The sequence below is a fragment of the Mustela nivalis genome (genome assembly GCF_964662115.1).
Source record: "Mustela nivalis genome assembly, chromosome: 9".
Taxonomy (NCBI): domain Eukaryota; kingdom Metazoa; phylum Chordata; class Mammalia; order Carnivora; family Mustelidae; genus Mustela; species Mustela nivalis.
This window is the reverse complement of record NC_139028.1, coordinates 43,687,956-43,705,922: the sequence shown is the minus strand read 5'-3', so window position 1 is coordinate 43,705,922 and position 17,967 is coordinate 43,687,956. Positions and strand designations below refer to the sequence as shown.

Below are 17,967 nucleotides of genomic sequence, written 5' to 3'. Positions count from 1 at the left end.
CTTGTCCTATCCAACTGACATCCAACTGATGATTCTCATCATCCTCAACCTCTTAGCTATGTCTGAGAGGACGACTACACACACACCTCCTTAATACTGATTTTGTGTGGCAAACTACCTAGGCACAAGTCACTTGAACCAAGTTACCTCAATTCTTTTTGGAAAATGTCAGGGCATTAATAAAAGTCCATACTCATTTACCACTTCCTGCTCCACTTCCTTGGCTACAAGATAAAGCAGGTGGAGAAAATGGCCTGTAGTGCTCTTCTCAACATGTTCAGTATTTGGTCTTACATCATTTCCTTTTCAAAACTCTAGTAGTCTTCCCAAACTGCCTTGAAAATACAGCTCCAAATAATTTTTCCAAGTTCACTCCCCAGTTCTTCTCAAAATAGCCTCTACTCTTTAGCCCTTCAATCTTTCATGCCTTTTTTATATCCCACTTGTTCTCAGAGTATGTGTTCTGGGTCAGAAGCAATAGCATTAGCATTAGCATTACCTGGTAACTGAGAGATGCAGATTCTTGGGACCAATTGCAAACTCATACACTCAAGACTATGACTGATGCATGCTCAAGTTTGAGAAAACAATGACTTAGACTAACATTTCCCACAATTCTTAGGATGCCCTTGCTAAAAGCTATCAGCTTCTTATTGCCCTTCCTAATACCAAAGTTCCAGATACTTTTTCATGTATATGGTCTCCCCAACCAGACTATAATGGTCTAGGTCTACAGACCATAAACGTCTATAAATCAGGTCTTTAACTCATTTTATCAAACAACATAGCATGGTTTTAGTCATGTTCCAAAGTTTGTAAAATCAAAACTACATCTAGCTTGATTTGCTTTATTATTGCTTTGAAATATCTCAATAGCTAATGAAAGCTAATGAAAGCAGTCTTAATGAACATGTAGCAAAATGAATGTGTTTGCCTGAGCCAATTCTCTCAAATCTGTCAACTTCAAAGCCTCATACTGGGGAAAATGTAGATGAAGCTTATGAGAGGCTCAGTAATGGTCTCCTGAAATGTCCATGTTCTAATCTCTATGAATAGGTTACCTTATGTGACAACAGATGTGACTAAGAATTTGAGATATGAGGACTCCTGATCATCCAGGTGGGTCCAATAATGTCCTTATTAGAGGGAGCAGAGGGAGATACCATGACCAAAAAGAGAAGACCATATGATGACAGAGCTAGAGAGATTTGAATATGCTACAATTTTTTAGCTCTGAAGATGGAGGAAGGGGCAAAGAGCTAAAGAATGCAAGGAATGCAGCTCCAAAAGCTGGAAAAGGCAAGAAAGCAGATTCTCCCCAGAGCCTCCAGAAGGAATCAGCTCTGCCAACTTTGACATTAGCTTAGTAAAACTGATTTTGGACTTCTGGTCTCCAGAACTATCAGAGAATTGACCTTTGCTGTTTTAGGCCACTAAGGTTATGGAATTTGTTGCAGAAGCAACAGGAAACTAGTAGAAAAAATTTTGACAAGTTTTTATTGTGAAATATTGGATTTAGAAAAAAGTACAAAATGTCAACAGTCAGATGTGTACAAGTACAGTATTTCAATAGTCTATACATGTGAACAGCTTACCAGGTTCACCAGAGAATGCATATTTAGACCAATACAATCTAAAAAGAACTGCAATATTCACAGGCTATTAATACATAAATAACCTGGGCCAAAATGACCCTCACTGGTAAATGCTAATTAATAGTTGAAAACGGGCTAAAAAGCACAATACGGCACACCATAGTATCTCCTTACAGGTCCACATTTAAATATCAGCTCATTATGTCAATACACTACAAATCCAGGACTGGGACTCAATTACTAGTTTATACAATTGCAAAAAAATTAAGTTATAAAATAAGGTCATGGAATAATGAGAGGGCATTTAATTAGGACTAAATACTGTGAAGCCCCTAAAAAGTTTTAACCTTAAAATTTACAAAACTTAATGTCTGAGACTGAGTCTTCAATTTTTAATCTGTTTTCTAAAAAAGGGGAAGGGGCACCTTGGTTTTTAGTAGCAGCTCCAACATGTTATAAGAACTATTACATAGTTTGTTTTAAAACTATAATGAGCACTGTGGATTGATTATTGGCTATGAAACCAGAATATAAAAGTATTAATTTCAAAGAAAGGTAATGACTACCTTATGAATTTAGCAAATCCTGCAAACATTAAAATCTGTGTTAAGAAGGCATTATCTATCATTGTTGAGAGTACTAAATTTAGGAAGATTATTGCATGAAGAGCTCATAAAAATAAACTGGTTTAATTTTTCCAAGTCAAGTCTGATTGATTCAATCTTTTGCTATATTACTTCAAAATTACCCTAGATAATGTTTTCAATTGGACAAAGAATTATTTGATATCAACATATAATGAAAAACTGCAGGAATCATCTCCTGAAACATTGGTTATGTTAAAAACAATTATTATAACCATCCTGTGTTCTGAGAAAAGATGATCTTTGACCTGACATTTATAATCAGTTTATAAACAACTTAAAAACTAATAAATTTATTAAGTTTACTTAAATTTAATCCTTGACCATAAATTCCCAAGAGAAGGAACTCTCTCCCACTCTATACAGTATATCTAGCATTGCCTGATGCTTCACAATTGAATTGAAAGTCTGAACTTGCATTTACTAAGGAGATCAATTGCATTAAAGGCTGAAAACCAATGGATCAGAAAATAATTAGTCAATAACTTTACATAACCTATCCCAACCTACTTAACCTTTTATAGACAATTTTAAAGACTCTGATATAATTTTCTTATAAATAGTGCCTGTATCTTACAGTAGATTCCAATTTATTCAAAGATAATCATGGATTGATTTATTTAAATTTTTCCAGATTTGCTTTAAACTTACAAATCAAATATGGTGTACATAAATATTAACTTAGATAACCACATATTATAAGGAAAGCAGATATATGGACCACTGCAGAAAAATTATAAATTTTTAAAAACTTTTATAAAAGAAAAAATAAAGAACATGTAACTCACGAAATATGAACATGAAGCCGTATGACATAAAAAATAAAATTACTCTATCAGAAATGATTTAAAATTAAATCTTTGGGGAAGTATTTTTACATAATTCAATGAATTCAGTGACCAACAGCTTCTCATATCACACAGAAACAAACCACAAAATCATCTAGAGTCTATATGCATTATCGGTTCTTAATGGAATCTCAAACATTTTACTAACAACTTTGATTTCCTTTTGAAATAGGCTTCTGTACATATGCATTTATATACAAACATTTATTAAACATGATTTTAAAACAAACTGTATGTACAAAAGATTGGCATTCCTATAAATAAAAACATTAGGTGGCAAAAAGGCACTTGTAAGTAAAAATCTACAGTAGTTTGTACAAAACAGAACACATTTTACCTTGGATACTGTACAATAAACATTAATTCCTATACCAATAATGAAAATACTAGTTTACTAACTAATGTTAATGATGTAACTTTTAAAAACATATTTACATATACTCTGAAGTTCATTTAATAAAAGCACCATGATTTTCTCCTAAATTCATGTTGATGCAAAGTAAAAACACAATTACCAAAAAAAACCAGTGTTTACCATTTTCCTTGTTTAAAAGCTTTTGTATTTCTAAATTGAAAACTGTTTATCTGAAATCAGCATAGTGTAAAAACAAAACCAAAACAAACCGAAAGCCCTGCTGCTCTGACTTCTGAACACCATCATCCACTCTATTATTGCATGTTGCATTTTATAAAGGGCACGACTCATGCACTCCTTTACAAGTGTTTAATACTATTGCTGGCAAAAAAGTTCCTGGATATCAAATCATTAAAAATTAACTTCAAGCCAGTTGAAGTTTTATTTGAATGTTTTACAACTTAAAAAATGCTGTATATCAGTTATAAAAGTGAATAGGAAACACGCCAATTCATCTGGTGTGCAAAAATATTTCTCCACTACACAGAATTTAAGGGCTTCACAGAACTTTTCTCAAATTTACATTTTCAGCAGAAACACTGCATGAATAACTATTTTCTCAAGGAGATGTTAGTATGCTTCCACTTTTGTCAAACTTTTTACCCTTTGACAATGCTGCGACCTGTTTGAGTAGTTCCCTGTTTTTGGCCTGTGGGAGACAAAAACATTTAAAATGAAAAATGCTTGAAATATCAGGTCATGTTGAAGAATACTACTTACTTAATGCCGTTCTTTCCACTTACACAACAAGATTTCATTGAAACCCTAAGACCAGATGAAAGAGTTGGTATATTAAGGTTCATCTCTTTAATGCTGCATATGGAGAAGGAAAATTCTAGATTGGCTTATCAGCCCCCTTTGTAGATGTTGATATTAATGTAACTGTTGTCCAAAGATACAATCAATGAAAAAAAAAGGCAACTTAAAGACAATCCATATAAGAGTGGGTCAAATTTTAAATAAGGAAAAAAAATATCTGGCTCTTTAACTTAAAAACATAAAATGAAAATAAGTTTTCTAACTAATGACCCAAATAATGATTTGGGAGGAATACTGCCCAACAAAATTTACAGTCTTCTATTTGATATTTACCTATTTATAGAATAAGCAAAGGAGGTCTGTTTTGTAAAAATACTCACACTTTATCACTTTGCCAAAGGGACCCTGTCAATTTAATGCTATTCAACTAAATTTTTTGAAGCACCCATCAGAAATGTTCTTCCTCTCTGATCTCATTTTTGTTTAATTGCCACAGCAGTCATTAGGTACTGCCTTTGATGTAATTTGAACATCTACACATCATCGTTTTCAGATCTGTGAAAGGATGAAATTATTTTTCAAAGATTCCAAGTTTCACTTTGCCATTGATCTGAACTGAATGTCCCCTTCATTAAAATGTTCCACCTGCCAAAGACTCGGTCTTTGAGCCAAAGCACTAGGACAATCACCAGTGTTTAGTGAAAAGGAATGTGTAAAGAGCGACCTTCAAGTGAGTACTTTCATATTTTAACTGCCTTTGTCTCCCTATGTGATCTCTTAACTGTGGAAACCCAGGTAATAAGAACCCTCCATATATACAAAAACATTAAAGACCAAACACTTCTGTTGGAGTTTTTGAGCCAAAATGGGGAAAGTATTGAGAATAGATTAGAATCTGAGTGCTGCTAAAAGGAACAAAATTTTTCCTCTTGTTTATGTAGGGAAACCATTTATTTTCCTTCACAAGTTTCAACATTTTTTATTATCTAGATAAGACTTTTTTTTTTAACCTCAGTGTTTCATCTTCTACTCTAATTTTGGCCTTTGTATGGCAAGATAACACCCTGCCTTCTCTGTATAACATCTTAAACAGTCTCATGAAACATAAACCTTTTTTCAAAGCTTTGTACTTCTACTCCCCTGCCTTTCTTCAACCAAACTCTCCCCAATACCTATACCTCCTAAATGCAAATATTCTTAGAACAATTTCATATTTGCAAATCTAACCATGTTTATGTTTGTCTGCCTGATTAACAGCATTTGTTTATTCAATAGTCATTAAATAAGGGGGTAATTAAAAGTTTCAAATTTCAGGGGTGCTTGGATGGCTCAGTTGCTTAAAGTATCTGACTCTTAATTTCAGCTCAGGTCATGATCTTGGGGTTGTGAGATACAGCCCCACGTCAGACTCCGTGCTGGGCATGGAGCCTGCTTATGGTTCTCGTCACCCTCTTCCTCTGTCCCTCTGTTCCCAACCCTCTTTAAAAAAAAAAAAATTTAATTTCAAATTTGATTTCAATTTTAAATCTAGAAAATCACAAAGAATTTAACAGGATATTGTTTTCCTTTAAAAATTAAAAAGTCCGAGGGTGCCTAGGTGCCTCAGTGGGTTACGCCTCTGCCTTTGGCTCAGGTCGTGATCTCAGGGTTCTGGGATCGAGTCCCATATCGGGCTCTCTGCTCAGCAGGGAGCCTGCTTCCCCTCTCTCTCTGCCTGTTTCTCTGCCTACTTGTGATATCTCTGTCAAATAAATAAATAAAATCATTAAAAAAAAAAAATTAAAAAGTCCGAAAACTCAGAAGACAAATAACGTGAATGACCGGCAATTAGCAGTAAGTCAAGTGAGTACACTTATGATCATCTGGTTTATTACTCAGGGGACCAATCCTAGTCAGTGTAATAGTTTTAAATTGTTTTCTTTTTATTGTTAGTTCCTTTAGCTCCATGTTATTTAATTTATAACTACCATAGACTCTCTTTGCCAAAAACAAATCTTAACAGAAATTTTAAAATATAGATTAATGAATGGCATAAAAAAAATGGTATCTTTGCAAATGTGCCTCAAAGAGATTGCCATCAGCTCTGTAAATTATATTTATCCAAAACTTTTTATATTGACAGCATTCAAATTATCTTTTCTCGGTTTTCAATAAGAAGCAACCATAAAAATCAAAGTTTATAATTTTCATATTCTAAGTATGAAACACAAGAACTCAAACATTAGGTATTTTGAGAACAGTTTTCCCCTTTTTTAGCAGCTAATTCTCAATTTGCATTTATATATTCTCTCCTAACTGCAACACTAATAAATTTATTTGCTGATAAATTATATAAGAAAAAAACCCTTAAGAAAAATAAATGTATCAGTTGTTAAATGGAGATAAGTCCAAATGTCTGTTACTCTAATTTAGGTACATTAAAAATGTATTTTACAATGCAATACTTAAATATGTATGCACTTAAAATTTTTATCCTAATATTACTTCTTTACTACACACCCTGCAACAATCAAATAATTTAAAACTCTTAACAAATTAAGCTAAAAATGTTTAGAAACAGTGACCTAAAGGAAAGACTACCTGGAGTAACACAGATCCTGCTGTGCAACCTGGAGTCTATGTTCTCATACGTAAGACAGAAACCTCACCACCACCTCAAAAGGAGTTGAAAGAACTAATCAAATAAATAAAACACTTAGCCTAACACAGAGGCTGATTCATAGCAGGCACTCAAATCTTAATCTCCTCTCCCCCTTCATTAACTTCACTCCTAAACATAAAGTAGATTTTTTATTTGGTATTCTTGTTAGACAACTTAGGTTGTTTGTTTACTTTGGTATTTTGCACAATTTTTTTCTTGTGATGCTCACTGCTTATTTCTCAGGTTTTAACAGTTTAAAATGTTTTGAGAACTATTAGAACATAGTAAATTTTCTGCTACAGGGTTATTTGTTATAACAGGTAAGAAAAATAGTTAACTCTGTTTACTCAACTAAATGGAAAACCCTACTAGTCCACGGTTGAAGGGACTACAGTTAAAAGAGGATACACAACTGTAACAGAATGTCTCTAGCAATTAACACAAAAGATATAGGGAAGTGGTCTGATAACAAGGAACAGAAACCTGAGTGACCTGAGGTGGTGGGAACACAAGAGAAAGTACAGTTTAATGAGTCACAAGATGTAGGTTTCTATGTCAGTTCTGAATAATTATGTGACCACCAATTTCATCTGTAAAATGGAACTCAAAGTTATCGTAAAGAACAAATAAGAGAGCCTACGTAAAATCATGTTAGAAATGTCATACTTCTATCTAAACATTGCTACTCTATTACATGGAAGTTCAGCTACTGACCAAGAAGAGTTATTAGGCTTAAGATACCAATCAGGATAAAATGTCAAAGAGGAGGTCCCCAACAAAATAAAACAAACTGCTCTTCTGGACAATGAGTCATACTAAGTTTTATCATAAACTTAAGTATTGCTCACAGTTTTTCTATTACCTCGATTCTGGATTTACTCCAGAGTTTTGGTTACACCACTCTAAATCAGAGATCATCAGGCAGAAGATTCTGCTGCCAGGTAATCATTCAGCAATAATAACTGAATGAGAATAAGAATATCATAAAGCAAATATATACTGGTATATGATAATGTCCAAGAACGACAATTATATGGGCAATTTCTCAGGACAGAAGGCAGATGGACTCTTCCATAAATCAATACTCATTCAAATTATTTGAGTGCCTACTATGTGCCAGGTTCTACACAAAGTTTCTCTTTAAAACTCTTTGTAAGATCAATGTTAAGACTAGGGCTGTAACTGAAATTCAGGTTCCTAAATCCATTTTACAACTTCATGCAATTTAAGCTACCTTCAAAGATGTCTGAGTAATACAAACCAAAAGACAGGAATAGCACATATACCCTGGTTTTACAATGAAAAAAACAAACAAAAACTCAGGGCAGTATTATTTCCTTCCTTCCCAAGCTGCACTCCCCCATTAAGTCTAAACTCTATGTGCTTTAAGATTTAAAATTAATAAAGTTTAAAAGCCCTGTTACCCAAAGATTAATTCCTCAGATGTGAGAATGTGTATCGACAGAACATGTAATTAATTTAGTGTGGTCTGATTTCTAAATTTATGAAAACAAGGTGGAAAAGGCTTAAATAAGGGAGTAATGTCTATCCCTGCTGGATGCTCTCCATCTCTGCATGCCGGACATCAGATACTGCCCTCTCTGGCACTATGGTGGCTCTTGGCTTCACCATTCAGTTGTTCTGTATATTGGAATCCTCCTGAGTATACCTTGCAGTACTCTTGGGAGGCTGGCCTTGGCCTTGATCACTAGAGGCTCCCTGCTGCAGCACACAGAATCCTATTTGGCACCTTGAAAATCACAGTACAAAGGTTAAAGTGCACTCCTTTGCCTTTCATCACTGCATGTAGCATAAATTTCCTCCACTTGAGGTCCCTGAGAATTGGCTTTGTACACCCACCTCCCTTCCCATAATCTGGAAAGATACAAGAATGACTGTACAATGTACTAAAGACCTTATTTTTATCTTAGTTTCATGAATCTAATCTTTGATTTTTTGTTTTTCATGCAATGATCAACTAAACATACTCCACTGGTATCCTCCTCTGAAAACCCCATAACAAGTTTAAGCAAAAGTTTTCAGAATTAATATACTCAATCCCCTTACCAAGTGATTTCAAGCAGTAACTCTTAATGGGAACAGGATTAAGAAATGGTAAAAAATTAAAATCAGAGTGGCCTGGTGGCTCAGCAGGTTAAGTGTCTCCCGCCAGCTCAGGTCATGATCTCAGGCTCCCCACTCAGCAGGGAGTCTGCTTCTCCCCATGCCCCCTGGTTCCTGCTTTCCCTCTCTCAAATTAAAAAAAAAAAAAAAAAAACTTTAAAAAGTCCAAGTTAAAGCTGAAAATGCACCAAATACACATAAAATAGAGATACCAATACCAGTTTAAAACAGTATTATTTACAATTAAGCAAGGTTAGCTTTTTCCTTGCATAACAGTACATGTAAACAATGTCATTTACCTGAAGTTGTTCCACAGTTTCTTTGTGAGCTTTTTCCATACTGTTCATCTTTGTTCTCAAATTTGACTCTTGGTACTGAAAGTCCGCCTTTAGTTCAGTTAGCTAAGAAACAGAAAAATAAGCATATAAATTTATATATGTGCATATGTAAAAAAAAATATGTACAAACATTATTTTAAATATCCTTCATTATAAATTCGTAATTCATTATAGAAGTGGAAGATGTTAGCAGCTTCCTGAGTTTTATAACTTATTTAGAAATGAAATTTTGTGAAATGAAATTCTATTTTATTATAGTATATTTTAAAGTTAAGGTAATACTTAACTGTCAGTAAAACTTTTAAGAAGATGCCTTTTTTTGCTTCAATTTAAAAATGGCTTTGCTGGACACAGAGTTTGGCAACTGGTATGCCAACAGGAAAGTTTAATGGCTTATACCACAGAAAAATGCTTCAATTACAACATACTTCATATTATATATAAACAAAGTAAATGTTAAAGGTGATTTCAGGTTAAAATAATCTTTTAATGACAAAAGAGGAAAATATCACAATTTACATCCAGAATTATGTATCCAATATCACCTAAGACTTGAGGTAAAATGGAGAGCAAAGTACAGAAATAAAACTAACATGGAATGAGAAAGAAAAGGGAGTTAATTTAAAATTTTTGCTAACTTAGACAAATGTAAGGAAAAAAATCCAGTGGTTTGAGGAAGCTACATTTTCTTCTTAAATATCAATGAAATACATAAAAATGCAAAATCCTTATGACCTTGAACTAAAATATAAATTGATACTATATAATTTCATATCAGAACCATGGAGAAGAAAGCTTCTGGTTATTTTTAAATGGTTTTCATTACATATAAACTTTAAAGGTTTGTGTGTTTTTTGTTTTAAGATTTTATTTATTCGGGACGCCTGGGTGGCTCAGTTGGTTAAGCAGCTGCCTTCAGCTCAGGTCATGATCCCAGCATCCTGGGATCGAGTCCCACATCGGGCTCCTTGCTCTGCAGGGAGCCTGCTTCTCCCTCTGACTCTGCCTGCCACTCTGTCTGCCTGTACTCGCTCTCGCTTGCTCTCGCTCGCTCTCTCTCTGACAAATAAATAAATAAAATCTTTAAAAAAAGAAAAAAGATTTTATTTATTCATTTGAGATACAGAGATAGAGAAAGAGAGAGCACAAGCAGGGGAAGAGCAGAGGGAGAGGGAGAAGCATACTCCCCACTGAGCTGGGAGCCTGACATGGGGCTCGATCCCAGGACCTAGAGATCATGACCTGTGCTGGAGGCAGACGCTTAACCATCTGAGCCACCCAGGCGCCCCTCCATGTTCTTTTTGTATAGATATATAACAGCAAAAAGACAAAGAAAATCGTGGTGTATTATATTCTTATTGCCCAAATAAAAGCCCTTTCTTTTGCCAAATTCAAAGAATAACTGAATTCTCTGTTTATTACATTACAAAGGAATTCCTATTCTGAAATGTCAATTCACATCAGATCAACTAAGATAATTATTCTGGTCACTCCACTGTGTGTTGCCTTCAGATTATGAATTTCTGAAAGATAAGGATCGTGTCCAATTTATTTACTCATTTTTGTATCCTCACGATCACTAGAGGATATATGGCTAGCTCTAGAAGTCACTGAATAAAGAGATAAATTTAAGAAAATATCTTGGTTGCCTTAGATTTACATTACAAGAAAAAATAGCAAATATGTAGCCATTTTAGGCTCAGAATTATTATTTTTCTTACAACGCTGCTTATTTCTATCCCCATTATTTTTTTTTTAAAGGAATACTAACAAAAGTAGAAAACTTTAAACAAACTGCACTAAAACAGACGAGTCATGCTATGAAAAAAAAAAACCAAACTAATAAAGTCAAAATTCCAGTGTATTACTACTTGGTTTTGGAATTATTACTTTATAGCAAATTTACTATGTTATTCAATTTTACCTAGATTTCCTAGGCTAATATAGGTAAATCTTTGTGCAATAGATGTGTCTCGAAAATTTTGTGCATAAAACAAATTTCCATAAAAGTTCATTACTCAAAAAATTCTGCTAATCAAAAAGAACCATGAAAAGTAAGATACTCCTAACTATTCTATTTTTATGTCAATCCTAAATTTCATATATTGAACTTGCTTAAACTAAAATACAAATGTATTAAAATAAATTTAAATCTACTAACCATTAAGGCACGGGAAAATTTAACACAAAAGTTGTTAAATGCCAGGCTCAGATTCAAGCACCATTATGGATACTCAGAAATAGAGATAATTCATTATAATAAAGTCTTATTCATGGTTTTGAAAGGAATATTTTTAATGTTCTCCTATTGCAGAAGGCACTTAAAATAAGTCAAACTAGAATAGTTTATAGTGTAAGACTATAAACAAGTACAAAAGTTGGCTCTACCCTCAAAGATGACCCAACATCAGAAATAGCAGCTATGAGCACTATATACATGGCAGGAGCTGTAGCAAGTACTTTATATTTCATGTAATCCTAACAACCACCTCCTGAGATGGTACTAATACTTCCATTTTTTAAAAAAACTAAGGACCAAATATGTGAAAGCATTCTGCTCCAGTTCACACAGAAAGTGTTAGAACTTTTCACAAAATTGACAACATATTTGACACTCCTAATCTAACTGACAAAGTCCTCAGAAGTATACTTGGTTCCTACAAAATGATCTTAGACACCTACTGCTAATCACAGACTACCACACAGGAAATTCCCATAGCACTACTTTTCACCAGTTATTTGATCTGGATTGAAATACACGATTGGCATGTCAAAGACTAAACTCAACTACTTTCTCAAACCACAAGAATTTATATAATGGATATCCCATTTATATGTCATTTTCAAATTAAGACATTAGGCTTATTTTTAAGCTACAGGTTTGCTGAAAACTAATGTTCAGAAATTATTATAATTCTAATCAGTTAATTCTTAAAACTAAAATTCTGAAAGACCATTTTCACCTATAATGTGTCTTGTCTTATATGAATTACCCACAAGATTACCAAATTACTGAAGTCTAATAAAACTTGCATTTTCAAGCATAACTTAAGATGTAAATCTTAGCAGGCTTCAGTGAACCATGTTCTTACCTTTTTATCTTTTTCTAAAATGGTCTGGTCTCTCTGCTGTAAGAGACGTTTAAGTGACATCACTTCTTCTTTCAGTTGACTTATAAGGACAAAATTGTCTGTTCCCCCACTATCTGCTGACTGATTTATAGAGCTACTAAAAAGAAAAAAGTAAAACACAGTTAAATGAAGTAGAAGGAAAATTAGCAGGTGTTCAAATTGCATAAATTAGACAATTCCACAAACATCCTTAAGGCTAATGCAAAAAAATATGTACCTGACAGAAATGGATGCAACTGGCAAATTACCTTACTAATGGCACACATTACATACACCTGCAGAAATATAATTCAGTATTAGCTTTTAGGGGGTCAATACTTCTAGTGTAAAGCAATAGGCAGCCAATTTGTACAGTAACATCAGCAAACTTTTGGCTAATGAACTAAAAACAAACTCACGCTCATAATACTTTCAATACATTTTCCAAGCAGGTCAATTTAAAACATAACAATTAGATTTTTAGATTTGTGTTTCACTGAAGAAAAATTAAGATCAAGAAAATGTTCTATTCAGATTTGTTCTCCTTTTTTCAAAACCCAATGTATTCCCCAAATAGAACAACAGTTCAGTGCCACTTGCTCATTGCCAAAATTAAGTAAAACTGTTAACTAATTATGGTTACTCTTCTAGGTGACTCAAAAAAGTCAATGCAGAAGATAAATGTTTCTATTCTTTTACCTAGTCATAACTGGCAATCAACTGTAACTGTTCAACTAACTTGAATTTTTGTAGCGCTAAAGGAATTCATTTTTACCTATCTCCATTAGATGGCTTAGATTCCAATTTGGGCTTTTTCTTTGGAGTTTCATTCTGAATTGCTGCAGAGGATTTATGGCTGAAACCAAACATTAATAAGAATAATTAGAGTAAAAAGGGCAGAGGCACCAAGTGAGAAGTTATTCTTCTTCCCCTAAAATATTACTGAGTATCACTGATTATTTAAAAGCCTAAGTAACAAAATTAAAGGGATGGCACATTAAAAGAATATATATGTATCAAAATACTTCAGAAAATATGTTAACATATTTACCTCTGTTTCCACAGTCCCTGCTCTTGTTCTGGACTCAGATTGCTGATTCTGAAAAATATATAAATGACATCTAACAACAACATTTATTTAATACATATGTTTAACAACATTCTTTCCAATGGATTCAAATTGCATATGTTTAGAATCTTTCGTTCAGAGAATGAATATTCAATTAAGTTTTTGAACTAAGCTAACATATTCTAAATAAATCATATTGTATGGAGATAAGTTCGAATCAAATAAGTGCTAGGCAATTGCTACTAAGTTCTTTAACAAAGGTATAGTGATAGAGATTAAATTCTCCCTTTTATCAGATCATCTTCCAAAAGCCAATTTAATATCATACTAAAAGTTGGGGTATATAAGCACAAAACCAACAAGGCTCTATTAATTATGAAGTATGACAATCTTCATACTTGGGCTGCTCTTACTACTTCAGACAGAAAATGTTTGATCTTTAAAGGCATTCCTAATATACCTCCTTCGGAGTAATTCCAGTTGCTCAGAATAGTGTGTCAAGTTGAACCAGGAAATAATCTTGTTTCTTTCCTAGTTTTCCTAAGAACCCTCTCCAAACTCTCTTAATGTTTCTTGAGTCAGGACTATAGACCAGACATGCTGAAAATACTGGGAATTTTATAGTAAGAACTGATTTTACTTTTACTAATAATTAATGCTATATTACTAATTCTTTTCCATTATGCCAAAACACTAATAATGACTTTATAATTTACTATGAACCCTACAAGTTTTCCTGCAGTTATGTATCAGCCAATCCTGCATTAACCCCTAATTTATTGATTCAACATGTACAGAGCATCTTCTACATACCAGACACCACATATTTATACAATAAAAGATGTTAAAAGACCTAGGCTGTGTGACCTTTTTGCCATTTACTTAAAATTCCTGAGCTTTAGTTCCCTCAACTGTGAAATGGGTATAATTTATACCTTATAGGAATATCAAACTTAAATTGAGTTTATATACATAAAAACACATCATACATTACTGGCGGCATACACAATAAATAAAAATAAGTACATATAGTTGTGAGAATAAAATTTACTATTGTAGCTTTAGAAATTTTCAAGCAAAAAAACAAAACAATCAGATCATGTTCTTAAAAATCAGCTGTAAATAAATAACTAGTTGGGGAAAAATGCTGTAATTCTATAAACCTGACTTATTCTCTATTTGTAGCAATAAACTGCAACATGACTGCGGAATTCAGTTGCTCTTTCTTTTACAAATTTCATCATAACCATTAGCAAGCCATATAATCACATATGAATTAACAGCACTATCTGGATCTCAAAGTGAGAACAATCACATTTTAATGGCTTAACAAAAACACTTGGAATTCACATCTTTGCTTTCTGAGGTGGCCGTTCCTGGATCCAGATTGACTTGCTTTTGCTCTCCTCCACCCCACCCACCACTATATACATATCACAGTATGTACACTCCTCCTAACTATTCTAACCTACTAAAATTAAAATAAAACCTCACAAACAGGTTGCCTACTAACTAAATGGTCTACATCCATCAAATACAAAACAGTATTTCTATTTCGTAAGCAATAAAAAGGAAAAAAATTAAGGGTCAATACCATTCTTATTCCTTTTACTTTTGACACCTGTTATTCCTTCTAAAGATGAAGTTACTGTCACAGAATTTGATCTTTATAAACATACTCCGTGTCCTATCACACACTAACCAAAATTTGTAAAGGACAGGAGAAAAGAACACTTTAGTGGAGTTTCAGGAGTAGGTCTGTGATAATTACTTTATCAGTTTTTCTTAAAAAGGCAAAAACAAGAAAGATTTATGTTCTTCTGTTCCTTGGGATATTGAAAGAAGCACTACAAGATTTCTTCAGAAGAGCTAGATTAGAAGACACTATGCACTCCACAACTACGGCATGCAGAAAGTACTACAGGGTAGGGCAAATGGAAGAATTGCTAAGTAAACATCAGTACCTCAATAAAACTTCGTAACATGTGCTTGCCTATAGTTTAGAATCAAATCTTATTAGCACTACGTTATATTCTAAAAACCTGTTCTTAAATACTATAAGCATCAATTTTCTATAAATGAAATTATGTTTTATCTACCTAAAATATTAGAGAATTTGGGGAAAAAAACAAGTTCTTCTGAAAACTGGTTATCATGTCCCTGTTTTGTCCATTTTGCGTTTAATATATTCTTGATTTTTCCATGAAGACTAAAACCACAATTCAAAAATTTTTATATCATATACATATTACCACTATGTAACTTTTCCCTCCCAAGGCACTTTAAAAATCAAGTAATTGTTTATATTTGAATAGAATTCCTGCCTATGTATTTTAAAATAAGTAGCAAAATACTGCTAGTTTAAAAGATTATTTTTCACACTTTTGGAAACTTCAAAATTTATAATGTTTCTATCATGATCTACAAAAACACTGAAGTTATATACCCTAGTCACTGGTAAATATAACTGCATATGACTATAATTTGTATTTCTAACTGTAAATATAACTTTTACAAGTAAATCCTACCTATTATTTAAACAAAAGAAGAATATTGAGGCCTTTAATAACATAAAACCAATGAAGTATTAACTCTGGTGTACTTGTATTTTTACTTCATATGATCATAATTTTATGTAATTCCGTAAAGGTCCTATCTTTATTTTGTGGTAAACAGCTAAACAAACTCCAAGTGTATAATTTTATACAGGCTTACCTCAAAGACACTTTGGGTTGGGTTATAGAGCACGCAATAAAAATAATACTGCAATAAAGCAAGTCAAATACATTTCTGGTTTCCCAGTGCACCTAACTTATATTTATATTATACTATAGTCTATTAAACTGTGCAAAAGCATTATACTTAAAACAACTAGATACCTTAACAAAGTAATTAAAAAATTATTGCTAAAAAAATGCTCATATCATCTGAGCTTTCAGCAAGTCATGAATCACTGATCACAGATCACTATAACAAATTTAATAAAGAAAAAGTTTGAAATATTGTTGAGAATTACCAAAATGTGATACAGAAATGTGAAGTGAGTAAATGCTGTTGGAAAATGGTGCCTGCAGGGGCGGCTGGGTGACTCAATCGGTTAAGTGGCTGCCTTCAGCTCACATCATGACCTAATGGTCCTGGGATTGAGTCCTGCATCAGGCTCTCTGCTCAGCAGGTAGCCTGCTTCCTCCACTCTCTCTGCCTGCCTCTCTGCCTACTTGTGATCTCTGTCTCTCTCTCTGTCAAATAAATATATAAATAATCTTTAAAAAAATGGTGCCCACAGACCTGCTCAACGCAGGGTTATCACAACCCTTCAATTTGTTAAAAAACGAGCATCTGTGAAGCACAATAAAAAAAAAAAGTGATAAAATAAGGTGCACCTGTATACTGAATAATGTAGGGAAAAGGCCCCTAACACTCAAGAAGCTTACCACGTGCAACAGAAACTAGACTTGTACAAAAGTAGTATTTGCAAAAAGTTAAACACCAATACATGGCATTAAATGCCAAGAGGATTTTAGAAAACATGATTTGGAAGTACTTACTTGTGATGGCTACTGCTGTGACGATGGTGATGGTGATGATGGTGGTGATGATGTTTTGAATGATGCTGGTCTTTCTCAGTAAGAGATGAAGAAGATGAGTTTGAATGTGAAGATCCCAGGCTCTTCCTTTGTTCTTTTGTCTTCTGCAAAACTCTCTTGTATGATAAAGTACAGAGCCAGCATAATAACTTTCCGTCAACCTTTTTAAAGAAAATATTTGTATTAGATTCAATGTACCTATAAACTGAGTTTAAGTAAAAAATAAACTATTCAACTTCTGGCGCAGACGCAGACTCATGTGCGTGCTCTCTCACACAAACACATGCATACACACACACACACACACACACACAGATCATTACAAAATGGAAATAAAATAAAAGACTTTCATGAAACTTGGGAAAATGCTCATCTAGTAGGTCGTAAAATTGGTGAGGATGATCTATGGACTTTCATTAATTTTGAGGTTTTTTTTAAATTTTGAGAGAAAAGTTTATTTTCTTATTACAGGGAATTAAGCATAAATTGACATATTTCAAAGAATCTTACCTAAGCACCGGCCTGAATTCTTAAGTCACTGTGTAATTACTAAAATGACAAAGTAATCCCCACTACAGTGAAAATTGTTAGTTTATAGAAATAAGGAGAGCTTGAATAACATACACATTTGATTCTCATTATTCCTAGGTTTCCCATTTGCAAATTCACCACCTACTTGCTAAAATTTATCTGTAACCCCTAAATCAACTTGGAGCGCTTTCATGATCATTCACGAACATGTATGCGGCAGCAAAACATTTCTGGAGATGGACAGCAAACATTCCCTGCAGAGGTTTAACAAGGTGACACTCTGTGGTCTTCTTTCAGCTTTTACAC

General features: G+C 33.4%; 1 protein-coding gene across 19 annotated transcripts in view; it reads right to left on the bottom strand.

The window, feature by feature from the left end:
- FAM76B (family with sequence similarity 76 member B) overlaps positions 1-17,967 on the bottom strand; it is a 30,516-nt gene that overhangs the window by 7,953 nt on the left and 4,596 nt on the right. For 12 of the 19 annotated variants that reach the window (XR_014298640.1, XR_014298641.1, XR_014298642.1 and 9 more), the window contains exons 5-9: positions 17,092-17,291; positions 13,526-13,573; positions 13,250-13,330; positions 12,457-12,592; positions 9,326-9,427 (exon numbers count right to left, since the gene is read on the bottom strand). Coding sequence is in view for 14 of the 19 variants with exons in the window: in XM_082682650.1 (XP_082538776.1) it covers positions 9,326-9,427; positions 12,457-12,592; positions 13,250-13,330; positions 13,526-13,573; positions 17,092-17,291 (567 nt within the window). In the remaining 5 variants the exon portion in view is untranslated. The other 7 variants (XM_082682656.1, XM_082682655.1, XM_082682654.1 and 4 more) reach the window with 7 other exon arrangements.